This window comes from Sinohyriopsis cumingii, chromosome 14 (assembly GCF_028554795.1).
Source record: "Sinohyriopsis cumingii isolate HCF-2022 chromosome 14, ASM2855479v2, whole genome shotgun sequence".
In the NCBI taxonomy this organism is placed as follows: Eukaryota; Metazoa; Mollusca; class Bivalvia; order Unionida; family Unionidae; genus Sinohyriopsis; species Sinohyriopsis cumingii.
This window is the reverse complement of record NC_142974.1, coordinates 69,963,196-69,987,329: the sequence shown is the minus strand read 5'-3', so window position 1 is coordinate 69,987,329 and position 24,134 is coordinate 69,963,196. Positions and strand designations below refer to the sequence as shown.

Here is a 24,134-nt window from a genome sequence, read left to right as displayed (position 1 = left end):
TATATATATATATATATATATATATATATATATATATATATATATATATATAAAGAGAAAAGATAAGATTACGATTTATTGTCACATCACAGTGATTGATTGATTGATTTATTCATTCATTTTTTAACGGCGCATCAGCACTGTTAGGTTATTTAGCGCCAAACAAAATGTTATTTGTATATTTTTAAAAAATGTATTAAAAGTCCTATATCGACCAGCGATATAAAAGAAGAAATGGTTGAAATTAAAAACTGTAAGATGGTAGCGGTGCAAAATAAAGCTTCCCGATCAACGGGAGATGTAAATATTCCATGTTAATGAAAAAAGATGAAAAGGTATTAAAATGCGACGGTATATATATTGCATAAAACTGCACAAGGTGACAGCATAAAAGTCAGAGTTTAGAGTAAATATTTACGGCTTTCAGGAACTCTATAATACGAGTGATGTTTATAGTATCAAAAAGTTCTTTCATGTCATGCACAATGTAATAACGATCGCGCGTAAGTTGCAGGTCAAAGCACTCTATCATAAAGTGCTTGACAGTGAATGGTTCATTGCAAGAAAAACACTCTGGTGGGTCTTCACCTTTTAGTATGTGGGTGTGGGTGATATAAGTATAACCAATTCGGATTCTTGCAATGACTACCTCCTCCCTACGCATGGTTCTGTAGGAAGGAGTCCATTCTCCTAGAGTTGGCTTGATTGCATGAAGTTTGTTATTCACGGCATCATTCCATGATGCCTGCCACTTCTGACGAAAAAACTTTCTGATACAAGGTTTAAAATCAGTATACGGTATTTTAAAATCAGATGGTTCTTGAGTAAGGGCCATTTTAGCAGCGCGATCTGCTTTTTCGTTACCTTTAATACCAATGTGGCTAGGTAACCAACAGTATATTATATTGTGGGAGAAACTCAGCTCGGTATTTTTGACGAGTATGTTTTTCAATAATGGGTTCTCCAGTTTTCTATTGTGTAGTGACTGGAGTACTGATAGAGAGCCGGAGAAGATGATACTGTTTAAAATATGTTTCTTTTCTATATGTTGCAGAGCAAGGTCTATTGCTCTGATTTCGCTGTAAAAATTGATGCTCCATTTGGTAAGCGAACTTGCGTTGTGTGATTTCCACAAACAAAGGCTGCAGCAGCCTTTTCCTCATCCTTTGATCCATCAGTGTAAATTCTGGTGTAGTTTTTAAATTCGGCGAGGAGTTCATGGTAAGAGTTGTGGAAGGCAGAAGGGTTTGTTTCGGATTTTTTTCCATCGTGTAGCGTAAAACGTACTTTTGGTTGTTTAATTAGCCAGGGTGGTGTTTCGGAGATAGACATTTTCTGAATTTTAGAAAGATCTATACTTGTAGTGTCAAGGCTGGATGATATTCTAACGCCAAAGGAACGTTTGGTTTGTTTTCGTATAAGGTTTTGTATTTGGGTTGAAAAAGAGCCGAAAAAGCAGGATTCAGAGGATTTGATTTTAATTTGAGAGCATATTGTGCGGAAAGCATTTCTCTACGATGCGATAATGGTGGTTCGTTCGCTTCAGCTAGAACGCTTTCACACCGGGATGTCTTAAATGCTCCCAGAGCCAGTCTTATTCCTTGATGATGAATTGGATCAAGCATTTTAAGATATGACTTTCGGGCTGAACCGTACGCAACGCAACCATAGTCTAGTTTGGAGCGAATAAACCTTCTATATAAATTCAGGATGACTTTTCTATCATCACCCCAGTCAGTGTGCGCTACTACTTTAAGTAGGTTCAGTGTTTTTAAGGATTTAGCTTTTAAATTCTTTAGGTGTGGTATAAAGGTCAGTTTTCTGTCAAAGACTATGCCTAAAAGTTTGTTTCCTCAACAACTGGAATAGGTGTTCCATTCAGCGTGAGGTTCGGTTCATCGTGATGTCTTCGTAACTGACAGAAATGCATGCATACCGTTGTTGATTTCGAGAATTTGAAACCGTTTGCATTGGCCCAATTTTGAATTTTGTTTATATTTTGCTGCAGTTGTCTTTCAATTGCATGCATGTGCTTTGATCGATAATATATGAGAAAATCATCAACGTATAACGAGCAATCCACACCAGGAGCCAAACACTTGGTGATGTCATTAATTTTGATGTTAAAGAGCGTCACAGATAAAATACTGCCCTGGGGCACACCCATCTCTTGCTCGTGCAGATCTGAGAGGATAGAGCCCACTCGTACATTGAATTCTCTGTCTGAAAGAAAGTTTAATATGAAATAGGGTAGACGGCCTTTTATACCTAGCTCGCGCAGGTCATTTAGTATCCCGTACTTCCATCTAGTGTCATAGGCCTCTTCTAAATCAAAGAAAACCGCTACTAAATGTTCTTTCTTCATAAATGCATCGCGAATAAATGTTTCCAGTCTAACCAGATGATCATTGTTGTTTTGGCCATATCGAAAGCCACTTTGGAAAGGAGATAGTAAATTGTTAGTTTCCAAGTACCAGACAAGCCGAGAATTGATCATTCGTTCCATTGTTTTGCACACACAGCTTGTGAGTGCAAATGGTCGATAGCTGTTGGGGTCTTCGCTATCTTTACCGGGTTTGGGGACTGGTATTACAGTTGCTTCTTTCCAGATTTTTGGTACATTACCAGTAATCCATAAATCATTGAAGAGTTTAAAAAGAGATGTTAATGACGATTCTAGAAGGTGTTTCAAAAACTGGTAATGTATTTCGTCAGGCCCAGCGGATGTATCATGGGCCTTATCTAAAGCCTCCCTCAGCTCCGATAGTGAGAACAATTTATTATAACTTTCTGAGTTGTTGAATATGAATTTTAAACGTGACTTTTCTTTTTGAGTTTTTGAATAATTAGATGATGATGAATTTTTGGAGAAACTGTCAGCAAGAATATTTACAATGTTACGTTTTGAACTAAAGTTGTTATTGTTCAGTGTCAGATGTCGGAGAGGGTTTTGTTTTCTCTTTCCGTTTATTTTGCGTATAGTGTCCCAAACTTTCTTAACAGAGGAACGAGAGTTTAAAGAAGAAACATATTTCTTCCATGATGCTCTTTTACTTTCTTTGATTGTGAGGCGAGCTTTGGCCCGGACAACGCGATATATATTTATGTTTTCTGGCGTCGGATGATTATTAAATTTTCTTAATACTTCTTGGCGTAGTCTAATGGCTTCCTTACATTCCTTAGTGACCCAAGGTTTTGGGGTTCTTTTACAATACGGCGAGGACTTGGGAACTGATTCTTCTGCAATCTCAATTAAAATAAATGTAAAATGCTGAATAGGGTTATTAACATTGAAAACTGTATCTGCATTCAGCCTAGTTTTACAGAGTGTTTCAAATTTAGTCCAGTCGGTCTTCTTTAAATTCCATTGTGGAATTACTTCATCAATTGTAGAGTTAAGATTTACAAGGGAGATTGGGAAGTGATCGCTGCTGTGAAGGTCCTCAGCGACCTTCCAGTCGTAGTCCAAAAGCAGCGAAGGAGAACAAATTGTCAAATCGATGCATGTGTATGTACCCCTGCCTGGGTGTAAATATGTCGGTGTTTTGGTGTTATATAGACACAGATGGTGTCTAGAAATAAAGTCTTCAACTTTGTGACCTCTGTCACTTATATGATTTGATCCCCATAAAATGTTATGGGCATTAAAATCCCCGAGTAAAACAAAGGGTGCGGGAAGCTGTTGAACAAGATTGTCGAGTTCCTTTGGTACTAGGTTAGTGTTTGGTGGTAAGTAAATAGAGCAAAATGTAATCACTCGATGTAGAGTGACGCTTACAGCAATGGCTTGTAAATTGGTGTTTAAATGGATGAAGCTATGAGGGCCGCTGTTGTTCACAATAACAGAGACTCCTCATGAGGCCCTGACAACATTCTGTGAGTAAGTGTTAAACAGGGAGTAGTTTTTAATTGTGATGTTCTCCGTATCTTTCAAAAATGTTTCCTGAAGACATAATTCTGCAGGATCATGTTCGTTTAAAAGCAGAAGAATATTATTGTAATTTGCTTTAAGTCCTCGACAGTTCCGTTGTATGATGGTGTTCTTCATCATTCTTTTAAATTAAAGGTTGTCAACCTAGATTAGACTTTTCGCGGAGTCAATTTGAGTGGTTATTTCTCTGAAGGAAGTACGGGGGTGAAGTTTTTGTTGTTAGGTTTGGAGCTACCTTGAGCGCATGGAGCAGATTCTTCCGCATCCATGCTCTCAATGTCTCCAAACCTGTTATAGAGTTTGATGGGGTCATCTGACCTCATTTGTTGCCTGTTTTCGTGAGACTTTTTTTGACTTTTCGGTGATTTCGGTGATTGGGTATTGAATGTAGTTTGTGTAGATGCCGTGTTTTTCTGTGCTTGGTAATGGTGGTTATTAGAGCTTGGTGTTGAGCCGGGTAGATCTGTCTGTGTTTGAGCGTCCTTCGTTGTTTTAGGATTGCTCTTCACTACAGTGGAGAAGGATGGGCCAGGATGGGATGTTTTCGCCTATACAAGTTTTCTGGCTTCTGGATAGGGAATATTATTTGTATATTGTACCCTCTGAATTTCCTTCTCCTTTTTCCAGGTATCGCAATCCTTGGAATTTGCGTGGTACTCTTTTCCACAGTTGACACAATGTGGAGTTGCTCTACAGTCAGCTTCCTGATGAGAATTGTCTCCGCATCGGCCACATATTTGGCTTTTAGAGCAGCGGTCTTCGTGATGGCCGTATTTTTCACACTTATAACATCGAAGGGGGTTGGGAATGTAGATCTCAACCTTCACTTGCAAGAAGCCAACTTTGACCACTTTGGGTACTGTTGGCTTGTTGAAGGTGAGAACAATGGTGTTGGTGTCCTGTAGGTTGTTATTACGTTTAATACGTTTTCTGCGTACTGCAGTGACACCTTCATTTTTCATTCCTTCAATGATATCAGTGTCGCTGACTCCAGCCAAGTCGCGACAACGAATTACACCTTTGGATGTATTGAGTGTGGTGTGAGCGAATGAGGTCACTGGAATATCGAAGAAAGTTTTTATTTTCTTGATATTGTCTGTCTGACCTCTGTCACACTCCACAAGAAGGCAACCAGATTTCATTTTTTTTTGACGCTCTTTGGTGTTCCAATCAAACCTGTAATTGTTTTCTCGATCACAAACGGAGAGAGTGAGGTAAGCGGTTTCGTGGCATCTTTTGATTGTATGACCATGAAGCGTGGAAATGACTCCACACTGCATGGTTCGTCGTCAGAGTCAGAGTTTTGGATCGTTTATTTTGATTTTTTTGGGAAGTTTCCATCTTGGCTTAATTAAAATTCAGCACCCGTGCTCCCCACCCGCCAAGGAGCCCAACAAGGGGACACTTTTCAGGTGCCAGGGATACACAGATGCCATACTCAGTTGATAAAATTACCTTTGATTGACCCTGAAGTCGCCAATTTCTAAGGTCGGTAAAATTACCCCCCGAATGTCCCGTTAAGCCACCTCCTTCTAGGAAGTCTTCTAAGACTTGGAAAAGGGAACGATAAAGGAATAGAATGTAGGGGCAACGGTGGTATCAAGAGAGATACAAGGAGACAGATAAAGAAGGTGAGAGAGTAAATAAAGACTTCCTAGGGATCGGCGTGACCAGCCGATTTGTCGGAACCGGGCCCATCCCGACTACCCGTCTAAGAGAAGTAGAGGCCAAAGTAGTGTATTGCATGGAAAGCCTCTGCTCAACTACCAGGATCCTTTCCTCCCCCGACACGGGACGCAACCCACGGCAAACAGGTTGCCTCTATTTAGTCGCCTTTTACGACACGTAGCGAGGCACGTCTGGCCAATTCTACAACCCCGGACACGCAGGGGGTCACATCACAGTGACCCACCTGTAGACCATGACAAAGGTATGTGAAGCAGAAAGCAACATGTTGCAATGTGACCAAACTGTTAGAGAACTGACTGATAAAATCCATCAGTATAAAATTACACGTTTGTTAGCTACAATTCAAATCCCCAAAAATAGTATGTGTTTCTTCCCATGTAGTCATTTAATTAAAGAACTGTCCGTATAATAAACAAAACGTCGGTAGAATATAATATTCAACAAAATTGTATAAGATATAAATTTCATAACATTTGCCTTAAATAATGGAATTATCGATAATCTTACCACTGATTATTCCAGATTGTTTAGTAAGTAGATACAGGCTGGGATTATCTACCCTTGCCGCGTAAATAGCCGTATAGTTGGCGATTATAATCTGTCTCTGATCCGTGTCCAGAACGATGTATTTTGTGCCATTAGTTTTCATTACACAGTTGGGTCTGAAGATGAAATCCGTGACAATTCTAATATCCACAATACAAATACTGCTTTCATTACTGTACACCAACCCGCGATGAAAGTACTCATTATTCACTGAAATTTGAAAACAGGACAGGGTTAAACATGACATATAAAAGGAGGTTTAAGCGATATTCTTTTGGCGTAATCATGGAGATATGCACTGTCTTTAATATCTCCACTTTCGATGTTAAATGCTATCTATATTCCGCATATCGAATACAAGAAGATTAAGTCCCAGTAGGAAGAAGCTTACCATGAAACAGACTTTCATTTACTCTGTGCTTGGTATGGAGGAACATGCAAAATTGAGCAATATCATTAGCACAACAACATTAAACGGCTTTTGATTACATTTGTTCTTATTGCAGTTTTCATTTTTAGAAAAAGAATATAACATGCGAATCATAATCAATGTTCAGCTTAAAGCTGGTATATTCCCAGACTATATAACAAAACAAATTTTGTTTTTAACACTGAAAATTGCTTATAAAAAATCCGTAAATGTTACATTTTATATACACCCAGAATCAATAATATGCAACGAATATGACATTACGAGATAAATCCATTTTTTTATTAGCTTCTGGTAAGATGAACATATTACCTTTAAATAAATAAATAAAAAACATAAATTAATCCTTGACAATATGATTCAATTCCGCACGTTTGCTTAATATATTTACGTGAACATGTTTTTCTGTCTTGGTTGAGGTTGTACCCATCTTTGCAGAGGCAGGTGGCGCCATCTTTTTCCGTCACACAGATATGTTCACAACCGTAGTTTACACAGTGGGCTACAAGTAAAGATAAATGCATATAAATCCATAACTCAGGTTGCATGTTATAACATGAAACGGTAAACTAATACATTAAAAATGTATCGCTGGTGAAAGAGAGAGAAAGAGAAAGTGACATAAAGACAGAGAGAGAGACATACAGAGAGAGACAAAGAGAGACAGAGAGATGGGTGTAAAATCGAGACAAAATTTATTAAAGTCTGTCAGAGCATAGACTAGCATACGAACCTGTTGCAGATGTATGTTGGGCATCAGGATGGAAGACAGTTATTCCTGCGTAGAAAGTATCTTCTGCGTACAAACTATTGTGTAACTCCTCCCCATTCGTCTTATTGAAGAAATAAAGCCGACCATAAATGGTATCGGTCACATACAAATAATCCTGAAAACGAGCAGGGGCATATTTTTTTAAAAAAAAAAACAATAATATAAATTATGACTCTCCTGTTCTGAGAGAAAGGCAAGTAAGAAAACAGATATTGTGAATTTTAAGAATTACCGCAGTACCTCAAGGGAAAATTTTGAAACCATCGTTAGCTTTGCATACACTAATTCTGGGTAACATTTTATAATGAGGGAACAGATCATTATTAAACCACATTACATGTGACAAAATGACTAAGCATGTGCATCACTTTGTTGCAAATTTGTATTATCAATGAAGCCATGCTGCTTGTTTTGTTATGTTCTCTTCATTGTCGTATTAGTATTGAATATTGAAACATCGTCAATGCTGTCTGCTATATGTTTTCAGGATTCTACTATTAATACTGTGTTTGTGAAATTCAGAACCAGCTTAGGTTTATTTTGATTAGAAATGTTAGAACTCAAGATATTTCTAGGAGTTTGTCATGGAAATAAAATTCGTTTATCATTGAATCACATATTTGTTAATGCAAGTACGATTCATTTTTACTTCGAACAGATATCTCATTATGGCAAAACACTAATTTCTAGTAACAACGGATTTCCGGTCTATCAGACCCATAAATAAGAAATTTGCAAAATTAAGTTATCTTCTTTCCAATTCGGAGAATTTGTTCATAAGCATTGTGATAGTTACAGGCAAATGGACTATGAATAAAATACACACTGATCTATCGCGGTAAAAGTGGTGTTATTCTCCGGCACCATCCTGTAACATTGTTACGTCTCATGACCAAGATTCTCATATATCATGATATATACATTTTATATAAAAAAGCTGTGCTCTGAAGCTATCGGCTTTGCTTACCTTATATACAGCAATATCAAAAAAGTAGTTGCATGTGTTCTTAAATAAGACTTTCCTATCTCTGCCCTCGTAGGTGACAGTTTCCACGGTTTCCCTACCAGTATCAGTGAAGTAAAGTCGTCGGGGTGCGTGATCAGCAGCAAGACTGTACGGACGCACTAGGGTGGAAGATATCAGAGACTTCCGGTTTCGACCCGATAAACTGGACACCTCGATCTTGGTGTAAGTTCCAATATCGCTCCAGAAGAGTAAGCTGTAGTGTAGGGAATAATGTTCGGTTAGCCTTTGTAAAATTTGGTTGTTTATTATGAAGACTCATTTTCGTTTTCTCCGTGAAAACATCGACACTCGCTTAGTTCTTGCTATCAGAACTTATTTTGAAATGTTTCATCACATACTTTTAGGAAGAGGTTTTACCTTTAGTTACAATATGGTGCATGTTTCATAAAGCTGCGTTTGACTTTATGCTTAATAGCAATTTGCTCTCTAAGCGGTGTTGAAATAATATTGCAGCTAACAATACAATATTATATCAAAGAGAAACCAGACAACTCGATGGCCACACCTTTACGACACGCAGTCTATAAAACAGTGAAATGTGTCGACTAAATCCATGCAGGATATGTTCAAATAAAGGCAATGCTGATATTGCAGAAAGTGCGACCAGACTTTCAAAATACGCTAAGTCCTTTCACTGCTCTCAATGAATGACCATAGCCTGGAAACTATATAGACGAACTCTGAAGCACATATTGTAACAGTGCTTTAACAAAGGACTTTTACTCAAACCTTTCTGTTTGAAATTATTGCTCGTTTGTGTACGATAGCTTTAAGCAATACGAGTTTGATTGGATATTGATAAGTTATCAAAACTTCTTTATACCAGTGTTGAATGATCTTGAATGACCGTCGGCTAGACTTCTCTGACTCATTTTAATACTAATTTATATTTGTAGAGTTAATAAGCCCATAATTAATGCATGTAATGATACAAGCAAATTACAAATTAGAAGAGCCAAATCATTGCCACAAATTAATTTGTTTTATACATTTTATTTGCATTGTTTGTCATAGCTATTATAACATTTTTTGTCTTGATATCATCCCTTCAAAGATATATTGGCATCGTGAAAATCCTTATCCCGTCTCTCTATCCTGCACCGTAACCATATATATCCCTCTATATTAAATTATGTCTAGTAGATTACACCATAATTGCCAGTTCTATACATGATGCACCAAACATGAAATTAAATAACAAATGCACAACCGCTTTCTGTATTTTTTGTTTCTAAAACATATTGTATAGGACGAATTGAAATATTTTAACTAGAATTATAAAGAAACTACTGAGATGTTTGTTCGAATGTAAATCAAATGATACACTGCGTTTATAAATAAAATGTATAACATTATAATTAAATTCGACTATATTTGAAAATAATTTGTTGCTGTTAAAACGTTAAATGACTCTTAATATCTGATTGGGGACAAAATGTGTAGGATATAAATTTATTACTAATAATGAGGTCTATAATTATGACTAGATGTGTTTGAAAGCATGCTGTAATAGGTACAGTGCTCAACATATGTCGCAGTTTGCATTGCCTTGGAAAGATTGATGGAAAAGATGCATATTTGACAGGACAGAATATTAAGCGATTAATATATGTTAACATGAACCGCTGAAAGGAACACTATACAATGCTTATGACATGTAATAACAAAATAGATTCCATCAATATGAAGGATATGAATGAAACCGTCTTGTTTGGGGTTGCATCCATTTAAATACTGCATCAACTATTTCCTGAGAAAGAAAACACAATTGATATAGACAGGAATTCGTTCTATATATGCCATATAAAACCTGTTACAAATTGCCAATTTGTTTAACTGCTTATGCAACAGCTGAACGATCTTAATTTAACCGTTTACTTAAACGGACATTGAGAAAGAAACAAAACATGATATTTATTATTTTAAACCAATGATCTATAGGCAGAGTTTATAATTACTTTTAAGTAAAAGATTCTTCAAGATTGATGTCATCACAGACGGTTGGTATTCATATTAATCATATTTATTTGAGAGCATTGACTATAGCGTAACGTCAGTATAATAAACAAGCAAGATATAATTCAAAAAACCAAACGACACAATAGCTGAGAAAAATTCAGTGACATCGCAAATGTAGTCTATAACGAATTAAAATTGATATGTCCGAAATGAACGATATTAACAGATGTAGACTGTCAATATTTCAAGTTTATAAATTAACCTAATACATGCAAGAGACACTCAACGAAAATAATACAAGATACAATTTCATCTAAGAGGAATATCTGCAGGTCCAGCAGATGACGATTACAAATAGAAATTTAGATAACCATGTAACATTTTTCATTCATAACCATTCCGGATATGATAGTCATATTCCAATCAATACAATACTTCAAACAATACAGCTAAATATATTACTATTATGCCAAAACCATAAAAAATATATTTCACTCAGTCTCGAATTTGCAAAAGAAGAAAAATAACCATAACTGATAGGATAGTCATGTCTACAAATACTTTTTAGGATATGAGGCAAGCTATAGAGCAATGGGCATAAAATGTTTACAAATAGTACATCCACATAATCAATAATAATAACAACAATAATAATAATAATAATAATAATAATAATAATAATACAATTAATGACAAAAAAATTACAACAATAAGCAGAAATAGTATTATTAGTATTTTTAGCTGAACTTCATGGGTCTTTTTGGGACATCATCGAGCTAGGTACGTTCATGGACTCTTCCAAATTTATAGCAGATTTGTTCTCGTTGGCAAGTTTCGGTTTGATTTTGTTGCGATTGTGGCAATTGCGGTTTTTGTCCGCCTTTTGGTACCTATTGTTTCGCTAACATGTCGAATTTCGCAGATTTTTTATGTCAAGATGCAGAATAAAATTTTGATTAAACATCCTATCTTGCATATAACATTCAGCTAATTGCTGTCTTAGAACGTTTGAAATTTTTGGTACCAAGCTTCTGTGTCCAGATTAGTCAGAGCTGATCTGTGAAATTTTTAGTTCCTCATGTGTGGTCTTGTTCGACGGTATCATGACATTTGCCATCATGCTTGAGCTTTCTTGTCTGCAGCTCACATACGTATACACACACACACACACACACACACACACACACATATATATATATATATATATATATATATATATATATATATATATATATATATATATATATATATATATATATATATATATATATATATCTGTGTGTGTGTGTGTGTGTGTGTGTGTGTGTGTATCCTTGCTTCTCTCTATGTGTATGATGTGCGTGTATACCTAAACATAATCGGTACTGTTATACAATTTTCATATGAAAAATAAAGAAAATAAAGGTATTGCTCCTAGAAAATTGCATGAATTGTATTGTATTTCCTAAATAACTATATTACGTTGAACTCGTCAGTGTTGGATGCAAAAGTATTAAGAACGTTGGCAAAGTGACATAATATTAAACATACAGCTGCACAAGATTTGGACCTAGGACACGTATGTGTTACGGAAGTGATTACATTCCTGACGCTATATACAAATGATACAAATGATCTATTAACTCAACATTGGTTGTACATACCCTTCGAAGGGATCCAGAGCCAAAGCATGAGGCCTTTCCAGATATTCGTAAATGAGAACGCGGTACTGGGACGTGGTATTGTCTAAGAGTGACTGAACCATAATCCACTTGTACTGCGGGTCGGTCCAGTAGATGTTATGACTGATCCAATCCACCGCCAATTTGACATAATCTTTTGAAGTTCCCATGTGAAAATTTGTCCAGTGATTGTCCCCCGAGAGACCAATCGAAAAGTTGGCGTACTTGTATATGGCGTTCCTGACGTGATCGTACACGAACGCCTGCTTTAACTTATAGTCTCCGTCTACGCTGAGAAACTGAACGTTAGTAGGAAAGCTAAGTGACCGAATGTAATCCAGGTTGGGTGTTCCGTCCAGAGTAGTAGGCACCGTATATAAATGTTTCCTATGAAAATCATAGGTTACCGTAAGAATCAAACCACGGTCATTCTCTGTAATATAATATGTTCGGTAACAATAATAGGTAACACAAGTAAATTTAGATACGGAATCATAAGTAAGTACACGAAGATTAAATGACATGCAAAATACCTTAAACTGAACCATTTTTCTTATAACTCTATAAGCAGCGAAACGATAAAAATCATAAATTTGGTAATAAAAATAGGGTCAAACTTGTTTGCAATATCATTGAGATAATAATGCAAAGCAGAAAGTAGCATAACGTTTAGAGACAGAAAGAAGATAAAAGGAGATAACCATACTTTTGAGGAACATAGTTTCCCATATTTGAAAAAATATAATATGCAACATTTATATAAAAAAACGGTTTTATACAAAACCGGCGAAAACAGGTGTTGCTTCACGCTAAATTGGCATTGGCAATGCGTATTTTGGAGCACAGAAAAATAATTATTTGAATAAATGACAGAATTAATTCAGTTAACAGTTCTCTATACGCCATAAGTATATTCGTGTGTGAAAGATGACAGCCAAACGATAACAAACATACAACACAATTTCACCAGAAGTCAAACATACCTGTACATAGTATGCTTAGGTAAATATTACATTGGGTCGATGATGTTTATGTGATATTTCTTGTAATGTTCGGGTTCTTATCGAAGCCACCATCACATTCAAATGCGCACGTATCATCTGCATTAAAATGACAACCATCTGCCTATTTACCATGCTCGAAAACGTTTGCGCATAGCCCTTTCCTCTCTGAAATGGTCTTTATAAGTCTTTGTTTAGAATGTAGGGAGCTAGACAATAGATTGAGATTCTCTGGGTACTAAAATACGTTTAGATCCAGAAGACCTTTTGAAAAATTCTTTCAGACATTATCATAGAAGTTAGCTCTACGGAGCTGTGACAACGATTACTCCAAAACATAAAACTTTGGTAAAGCACAATCGAAAGGCAAGTCAAATCATGTAAATTTCGCTTTTGTAACAAGCGTTTGAAAATGTCTAGTCGGTAGTTTTGAAATTTATTGAACGGAGCATATTTTCTTTTGTTTTAAAACTTCCAGTCTTTATTGCTTATGTATGAAATAGTTCTATCTGATTTGTGCATTTAGTGACACAATCATATTGAAGGTTTGAAAATTTAGCATAATCATTTAAACTAGAAAGGAGTATTTTACAACTTTCGTAAAATACAAAGAACCGACCATCATGGTTGATGAAAGCAGTATTATTTATATCTCTCATAAATGTACTTAAGTCAATTCTCATTGTTTCTACGTACTCATGTAATCCTACGACTTATTTTACCTTCACACTGCTCTTCATGCGCCCATTCGCCGTTTTCCTGACACGTCACTGTACTGAATCCAGAGACTGCTTTAAATCCAAGCTCACACGCAATGAGTATGATTCGCCAATGTCTAATGTGCATATTGAATTTAAATAGCCGTTTGTGATTCCCATGTCACATCATACAATTCAAAACTATGAAACAAGATTTTAAAAAAAGCAAAGAAAAGAAAGAAAAAAAAAAATATGATACATGTGTAATTTATTCATTTTAAGACTGTGCAATTAATTATACTTCTTATGGAATAAGATACTCTCTAAATGAGTTGATAAATGGTTGTTAAGGAATATGCCTTGCATCTGAGGTAATTTAGGATTAATTCGTATATTGAACTGTTACTAAAATATTCCAACTATTTGATCAAAAAGCTCATTCAAGGGAATAATGATCAGTAAACTTTTCATATACGATGCGATTCCTCCTTTATTCTGATGTTTATTCTGATCAGTTAATAAACCTGTCATTGTCTGTCTTTCTTACGTTTGCAGAGTATTTCTGTGTTTCGGTTCCAGGCGCCATCGGGCAAACACGTGGCGTTTTGTATTATCGGATCTTTGTGAAAACCGGGTAAACAGCTGTACATACAAGTCTCATTTTCCCTGTTTTGACAGTTGTCCCAAACGCCACCTGGGAATTTATTTGGACAAGAGACGTTGGTTTCTGAAACACCAGGGAAGGCATATAACTGTAATTGGATACAATCTCAATTTAATATTGGACTAAAATTGAAATAACTCATACATTTACTTAGCGTACTGTATTACAGCGACTGTAAATATGGATATGTGCTGGTTAGTAACACCTCAAAGAGGTATAAACACAACACATGAAAGGATGATGAAACGAAAGGTAAAGACGTATTTCACACTTTGTTGCTTTTTATGTGTTATGTTTCATTTAAGTCAAGTTTTTGAAATTAGTATCAAGTAGTTTGTTTCTGATTTGTTCTAATGAATTGTATTCCCTTAAAAATTCTATAAAGAAAAACAGTTCGAATCGAATGAATGAGCACTGAACCTTATATGTTCTTAACCTGTGAATCAAAGTAAGACGTGTACAATGTCAAAAAATCTGCGATACCGAGATTTAAGCTTATTTGTACACAGGAGCGTGGGGTTAGGATTACATTGTCAATTCTCATTCAATTGCATGCTGGATATTTCTGGAGTCCATGATGAAATATCATCACATTAGCAAGAACAAGTTGGATCAAATTTCCGATTTTCATGTTTGGCATATAACACTTTTGGATAGTGGCGTGAATGTTGCATTTGTAATCAAATAAATCGCGGATTTATTGGCAGCCAATCGTATAATCAAGAAAAGAGTATAACATTTTTTCAGTTGTTTGAATAAAAATCTTTCTTGCAAATAAACTATGACAATTCTAGTGTTCGAGATTAGCAAAGAAAAACCTATGTAAAAAGACACACCTTTCGTGCAAGATATAAATAGCAGTATCATTATTTAAATGAATGCCAAACGAACCAATATTTGATGCCAAAACACATCCCATGGCGTGCTCGACGTTATCATACACAAACAAATGCTCTAAATTGAAACATGGGGAAAAGGCATAGATATCGTCCCCTCCCACTCCGAGAAATAAAACAAATTTAAGAAAAGAAAGCGAAATGACGAAGACAGAAAAATACCATATATGTTTGCTTCCTTCAAGATCACAGATTGCCCATTCGTTTGCGCTATATATGTAGAATATCCAAAGATCCATCCTGAATCTTACAGAAATAGAATACCGTTTATCTTTGGTCAAATTTAGTTATATTATGTGTGTCCTAGTAGTTTACATTAATAACACGCCATGAATCATTCTTAGTGCTTATAGTGCATTTATTTGTCCTTGAAGTCCAATACAATCCATGACATTTAATTTGGAAATTTGAAAACTTAATTGAAAAAGTATTCCTCTGACACTTTGATCAGTAAATGGATGTGCTTAATCTGCTAGGCATCTATAACAAGGATGTGATGGTTCATTAGTTATAATCCTTGATCAGGACCCTCTATAGCAATGAGTTCAACTATCGCTTGAAAGCCGGTTACACAGTATTGTTTCAATAAATAGGTTTCTTGTGCTAGGCTCGAACAAGAAAACAGTTATTACAACTTTAGTGAATCGATATCGAGATGTCTTTGCTTTCACTTTAATACCTATTGTTTACTAGCATTGATCTATAGACGAGTATCGTAATTTCGTCAGTATCAGCCCGGTAAAAGATTCTGTATTTAGTGTGTTAGATTGATTGTGGTCGGTAGGAAGACATATATTGTGCATACAAATTCCTTCAAAATAGTATTTGCTGATGTTTTACTGTAAGTCATCCTATGTCATAATTAATCACATCTTGTAACAATTATTACATACAATATGCAAGACCGACCGAGTTTCTCCTGTCTTGGATATCGCTAGTTGATCACGATCTCTTTCAAGATACCACGATATTAGAAACTATAATAAATCCGTTGATAGGTAGTGAAGACATAAATATCGGTAATGCAATATAATTTGCCAGGTAATAAATCTTACATTGTGCATCTTGAAATCGGGAATTAAAGTCTATGATGAAAAATTAAATTGAAAATAAACTTCGAATTTCCGGTCATGTCTATAGATATACATCGTATTCGAAAGAGACAAACTACGTGAAATCAGGGTAACTGATGTAAATTGACAAATATAGTTTTCTTGGCTGACATGGTAATTATGTGTTATACATTTGTTGGGTGCGTCATGTCACAGGAACACAAAGAGGTTCACTGGAGGTACGTGCCTTGCCCAAGGATACGCCATGGTATATGTCCAGTATGTTTCATTGGTATTAATAGAGAATGTACAAACAAATGGTTAGATTTGTGAACGCTGAACCCTCAGCCATTCACGTGCCGGCGCATGGAAATTGGTGTTTAATAGAAACTAAGCAAAAGGACGTAAGAGAAACGTGTAATTAAACTATTCTAATATATTTACAGTTAATCTAGGTCATTATTCTGCATTAATTAACATTATAACCTACCATATAATTATCTGTGTCCCTCTGTCTTTGTCTCTGTCTCTCTCTGTTTTTGTCTCCGTATCTATCTCATTTTGGTCGGTTTGATCTAACTCTTAGCATCATTCATACGTACAGAAACATCGTCGCATGACACAAGCAAAACAATACTTCACGCGTCTCATTTCATGGATTTTCATGGATTTTTGCGCGTATAATGCTACGATGGTCCATTAAAAGAGAGAGAGACATACAGACAGAGAGACAGACAGACATACAGACATACATACAGACAGAGAGGGGGGGGCATTTGGATAGTTTAATATTTAATTAATGATAATCAATTTTTAGAACATTATAATAGGTTTAAGAAACAGTAATAACACCAACACATTAAATGCATTACATCATGTATGCCTTGTAATGAAGAAACTACCGTATACTGTCAAAAGGCTATTGCACGTTTTTATGAGTATAAACACTGTATATAAATCCCGAAGAATGTATACACATGCCGATACGATGAACCATATTCTTGTAAGTTACTAGGTATGAGTTCAGTGTCAACGTTTTCACCCAGGCCACATTCGTTTTCTCTCACTCTAGATTTCTGGATATTTTGTCCCTTATGCGTGATAGGAGAGGATTGTACGGAACGCAGAAGGAATTGCGATGAAAGTACCTACCATTTTAAATTAATTTAGAAAACGGGGATTATTAATACTTTTTATCATTATTTTCATGTCACCAGTGATTAATGAGTCGAAGTTCATCATTGATCAATAGACATACATTTGACAGCCTATAGTTGACTGAATGTTTATATATGCATATTATTGTGCCGTGGGATGATTACAGTTTGCTATATCAATAGTACTGGTATGTCGACTTGATTTATATCAATACTTTAAAAGCGCGTGCATGTGTGTGTGCATGATTTGGACTTTTTAACGTAGCTTCAAAAATGTTTCAGTTATATCGTTACGATGTCTGCAGTGTGGCAGTTTAATGATGTCCAGCACTTAACATCATGCCGCAGACATGTATCATGATGTCCCACCCAGTCCCATTATCATGACACCAGTCATAACTCTAACCTCTTAATACTGAGCCCAAAACGAGGCAGTGTTAGTACCATTATTGTAAGTCTTTGGTTCGACTCGGCCGGGGGTTCGAGCCCACGACCTCCCGCATTTGTGGTGGACGCTCTAACCATTATGTGAAGAATGCTTGATAGTTGAAAGCTCTTTTATATAAATATCTAAGTCTGTCTACATTAACTTGCATACAGCCAGGAGAATGCCAAGATAGTATATATTGCTCTTTAATGTAATTTTGATATTTTATTTCGAGAGGAATCAGCGGGGAATAACTGATATCACCATGAGTTTTTACTATTTCAGTTTACCGGCAAAAGGTTGTCTTTACTTCTGAAGGTCATAACAATTTACTCCGTTGATTTGTCGTGTCCTTTGAAGCTATCACATTGTTTATGAAAAAGTTGATATATACCCACTAGCAAAGTTGTTTCTTCATAATCACCCTGCAGTCATATCTTTTCCAGTCAAGCGTTTGATTCACTTTCTTTATAGCTTTTGTGCTCGCCTCTCAATACAATTGTATCCAATTAAATGATTACCATCTAAGATTTTCTTTTGTTAATTGTCGCCTCAAAACTCTATGCAATAGAAGTGTGGTGAGAGGGTTTGGATCATTGAGCTTATCGCAGTTAATGTGGAATATAAATGAAAACATGATTTTTTAATTGTTTATTAATAATAACAATACTACTACTACTACTAATAATAATAATAATAATAATAATAATAATAATAATATATTCCATCCTACTGATGCGTATTGTGCCTTAATAAATATAACAATCAAGTATGAGCTGAATCAACACTTATACATGATGTTTGATATATGATCATGTATATTTAACGTGTGGAACCTGTGTCTTGTTACTACTGACAAAAACAATATTGACCATTGTGCCACGGTTTTTCCAGTGTGTTAATTATGGAGTGTTTCGGTTATCATTCAATTAAACAAATATACATCATTGATAAATCAACAGTCTTTCAATTGCATAAACGCACAACAGATGAACAGATAGTAGACGGATATCACAGCTTCTTCGTACCAAGCTGTGGGGTAAATACAACTAATCCACTTTTCATTACATCTGCATCAAACAGAAAACAGACCTCTGCACCAATATCCTCAATAAATTTATATCCGGAGCACTATTAATTACTTGCATTTTTTCCAGCTCTTTGAATATAGAACCTATAGTCTCCCAGACTAATTTCCTTAATATTCTAGTAATGATACGGGACACACTTTATAGCAACGAGGTCATACGTTCATTTCCATCCTCGCGTGTTTTACCTACCTCAGTCTGAGGACGAAGGTGTCCTTCCAAAACAAGAATAAAGTTGATTGTACACTGCAGACATTGTCAGTTGCACTAGACGATTATAGTGCAGAGGTAAGAAGAAGAACAAGAAAATAAGAGAAAAAAGAACAAAACAAGTATAGAAGATTTGACGCGTCATAATTTAGGGGTGAGGGAATATCGGTGGGCTTTGGTACGAAATGCTAATCCTTCAACCGTATTTCTGATCTTCATCTACAATCTAATATGGGCCAGAGACTAGTGACCACTAATTTAACACTACAAAACCCTAGAGATTACTTAAAAATGGTTGACCTTAATTATTTGAGTTAGTAGGATTGTTGATTTGGTCTGAAAACTACTAAATATATATATGCTTCACAATAATGACTGTCAACGTTTGTCATAGAGAATAGTTCCTATGATAATGCATACTGATATGATGTGCCACTTCGTGCTGGGAATGTTCAATGCATTAACTTCTCCTCGGGAATAAATAATGTTCTGATGCTTTCAAACGGAACTCTTTCTATCAGACACACAGTGTGTCTATGTATACATTCAAATTCCAAGCTCACATTGTCAAGTGATATTACTTAATCAGATTTGATGCTTTTGTAAGGTGATATGATACCCAAAACTTTTTGACTGAGGTCAGTACGTACAATAAACCCCTAGTTTGGTAAACATTTATTTTGTCATTGACAACATGGTGGCTATATATTATATAAGGTCACGTATTAGCTTCGTTAACCTAAGGGCATGTGTGGTGGAGTAGTCTTAAGCTCATACCTTTACATTTCACTCAGACATCTCACCTCCGTCCACATGAGTTTGAATCTCATGTCGACCAACAGGATATATGAGAATGCTTACCAGTAGCTTACCAAGGTTCAACACAGGGTCTTCGGAGTTAGTTCTTCAACACAGAAACTAGCAGACATATATCACGTTCTGAAAATTGGCATTAAGCATAACAACAACAAAGTTTTAACTGCGTTATAGGATAATAGTGCTTGGAAAAAGGAAATAATAATGTTCCTACTACTACTACTACTACTACTACTAATGATACTACTACTACTACTACTACTATTAATAATAATAATAATAATAATAATAACGACTTTGTAGAGCGTCTAATCTTTAGAAACTATCTGCGTTTTACAGCATTAGACAACACATAAAACATAAAAACTTATAATTATATCATTATATTTCGCTCACCTATGTACAAATATTTGAAAAACAACAGTCAATTTTCATTAACTGGCTAGTTTTTGATGCGTCCCTTTATTTGACAGCAAGATGGTAATATAAGATCAAGTATACATATGTCTGACTTCCTCCATCAGGGACGGGGTTTGGAATAAAAAATAATCATTAACTGTTCTGTGTTATTTTCACTCCAAATAGGTACCTCTTTGGACAGTTATGTTTCGCATTGTTTATTTATCGCTTTTGTATAAAATCATGACGAATATATTCCAACATAATGTAAAGTAATCTAAATGAACCATGGAAAGGTTTTTTTTTTTTTTTGCATTTTTAAATAGCGTGACCTTGAATAATCATTGGCTTTATGGGTTAATTTAAGACAATTTTCTTCTACTATGTTCCTAATGATCTTCGGAAACATCTGACCAGGGCATTTATTGAACCTGCGACCCTTGCATTTTGAGTGCGATGCCCTCCGTGGCCTTTTAGTAAAGGGTGAAACACACTTTGTGAACCCTGAACACGCCTTGAATGATAGTTGACAGAATTCGTGTCAGATAATATGTGCAGTATTTAGATTGTTACCAAGTCGGTTAAGTTAATTATTATTTTTTGATTTAATGACAGGAGATGCAATTTTTGCTGTTGCAACTCGTGATCAAGTTGATTGGCTTAAATCTGTATTAATTAGGAGCTTCTACATTTCCTTTCTTGGTCAATCGTTATTGTATCTAACAAGTAAGTGATATACACTGATTGTTATATTTGGTTAGAAGTCGTCAGCAAAATTCCATCTTTAATCCGTTACATGAGTTTTCTTAGTAAATCACTGTTTAGCTGAAGGCAGTTGTGCAATTGATAGAGTGTCTTTACATTTTAACAACATCGACGATGTGAAGTTCCACATGCAATCTCAATCGCTTAACTGTTTGCTTTTGTTTTTAGAGTTGTTTTTAAAAAAATGTTTTGGGCTATTTTTATGTTTCCTAATTATTATTGTCGACCATGGAAAGACTTATTTCTTCTCCAGTAATATCAATGTAGGTAAAGAGTAAATATGTCCAAATTCGTTATGAACGCCTTGTCATTATTCATACGTTAGTTGTTAATTATCGTATATTTTATAATAGTGGTAATAATATTTGTAGTATAATCTCCCTTCGCTGCCCACTGTTCCTCTTTAGATAATTGGTGGTTTATTATAACCAGTATAGTTTCACATTTGACATAAATGCCTGAAGGGATTGTGAAAAATGAGCGAATAGTACAGAGTGGACGCTTAATTGTTGTTATCTTCTAAGCACGTATAGACACGATATTAGTTTGATAAAACTTTTTCTAGGTGTCAAAATATATTTATTTTACACAAACATTTAATTGGAAATCTTAAATCTCAATCTTACAGTAAAATGATATTAGACTATTACTAATATATATATGACAGTTATGAATTCAGGGCCGTAGCTACTATACAGCGGGAGTATGCAAAACATAGGGTCCAAGGAGTTTTGTTTAGCGCTATAGATTAGACAAAGGGTCGCTCTCCGGTAAGATTTACATTGGGACCCGTATAGGGGATGAAATATCCTACCTACGCCACAAAATCAAATTTAAACAAGATGTAGAACAACCTTATTTATGACTGAAAGATATTGACTTACCTATTGTTGTCCCGACCTGAACTGCCCAGGTCGCAAATATAAACGTCTTTTGTACTAATGTCAGCATTATTTTAATAAATGATATTTTCTAAATATGATCGAATCAAAGCAGAGAACTGAATGAATTTGATCTCATTCCACATGCATTCAGCAGACACAATGTATTTTATATGTGACTCCGCCGATCAGTATCTGTGAGAATGTAATGAGGTTGTCTGGAACGTCATAAATAATCACTCCTACACGCTTCACTACATTTCAGTAGCTAGGTATTACTGCATTTGTGTTGATGATAAAAGTATGCATACTATATAAATTTGTTTACAAGTATCAAGCAAAGTTCAGAACTAGCCAGGTTGTACAAAATCGACAGGTTAATCCTATGTATCACAAGTGGGGTCGAAGTCCGATTGATGTGATTGATGGATATTGGTTGTCCTGTAATTAAACAATAATTGCTGACAGCTAATTGTTATACACGCGCTCTAACAATGACGCAGGGTACTGATGTGATGTGATTTTGATTTTTAACGTAGCTTTAACAATTCTTCAGTCATATCGCTACGATGTCTGCAATGTGCCAGTTTATAGTGATGTCTGGCACTGGGGCATCATGCCGCAGACATGTATCATGATGTCCCACCCACTAGGCCGACCAGTCCTAACACTAATGTCTTAATGCTGAACACCAAGCAAGGCAGCTGTTAGTACCAATTTTGTAAGTCTTTTGTATGACTCGGTCGGGGATCGAACTCACGACGCAGGGTAGAAGGGATATGTGAATGTTTATCTCTGCGTGTTGATTAAATTAATTAATTTCGAGTTCTTCTTGATATCATTGATGTGATACAATATTTCAGAAACGGACAAAAATAATAATTAGGGACAAATAACCAGCAATACACTGGTATTACAGTGTATGTGCGGAGAGAACACTACATTATATACATAATCGACACTAATAGTCTTGTTATTGTTATTGTAAATGTTCATCTTGCGTTATTATTGTTCCCTATTTGTTCTTGCTCTTCTTGGTCTAATTTGTTTTTGTCTTGGTCTTGTTCTTGTTCACCCTATTGTTCTTCTTCCAGTTGTACTTGCGCTTATTCTTCTTAATCTTGTTTTAGTTCTTGTTCTTCTATGTAGCTCCAGGTGGCCGAGTGGTCAAAAGCGCACGATATTCACCACACTGCCGTATCACCTCTATCCGTGTGGTTTTGGGTCTCAGGCTAGGCCAATGTATCTATAAGAGAAAGCATGCAATTACATTTTCTTGGGCAGTGTTTCTTACTGGGATTCTCCCCAGTTCTTTCCCCAGCAGTTATGTTTGACGCCATGTATCATATAGAAAATGGCGTCACAACCAACCAAGAACTCTTCTTCTTCCTCTTATTCTTCTTTTCCATTTCTTCCCCTTCTTATTTCGTCTCACTTCAATTCTTCCTTTTCTACTTCCTTTTCTTCTTCTTCTCCTTCTTCTTCTTCTTCTTCTTCTTCTTCTTCTGCTTCCTCATTTACGTCTTCTTGTCTTTATTAATACTAATTGCAGGTAACTAGTTTGCCAGCTAATTCCACAAGAGTGTTATTAGTATGATTATTACTCTTCCAACCGCACGTTTAATCATCTAATATCTTTCTTCAAAGTTAAAATTTAGCAATCCCAAAGCAAGACAGCTATATCATTTAATTCTGCCTTTAACGAGCATCAACAATATATTTTGTTATAATGAATACAGTCCGTTTCGATTGTCAGTAACCCGCTTGATAAAATACGGTCAATAAAATCACTTCATTTGATCTAGAGCCTTATCCCTTTGTTTTCCATTACGAACTGATCTAACGTCTTGTTAGATAAATCTGACAAATGTTGTCCTAGTCATTGAAATCCGTCATTCGTAGATAATGTATATTGTGTTCCCATTGTCCTTAGCTCAACTTAACATTGTACAGGGACGTGACTGTAGTACACGCGATGTCGACTTTGGCGACAATGTTGGCATAACCGTCAACATTCATATACATAAATAATAATACCATTCTTGTTCATCCATCAGTTAAGTTG

At 35.6% G+C, this 24,134-nt stretch overlaps 1 protein-coding gene across 1 annotated transcript in view; it reads right to left on the bottom strand.

The window, feature by feature from the left end:
• The window catches only part of LOC149784088 (uncharacterized), a 56,423-nt gene extending 44,238 nt beyond the window's left edge, over positions 1-12,185 (bottom strand). Inside the window, exons 1-4 of the mRNA XM_089932944.1 lie at positions 11,998-12,185; positions 8,434-8,588; positions 6,988-7,098; positions 6,128-6,376 (exon numbers count right to left, since the gene is read on the bottom strand). Of these exons, the coding sequence (XP_089789070.1) occupies positions 6,128-6,376; positions 6,988-7,098; positions 8,434-8,588; positions 11,998-12,185 (703 nt within the window). The remainder of the gene's footprint in view (positions 1-6,127; positions 6,377-6,987; positions 7,099-8,433; positions 8,589-11,997) is intronic.
• Positions 12,186-24,134: the final 11,949 nt, after the last annotated feature.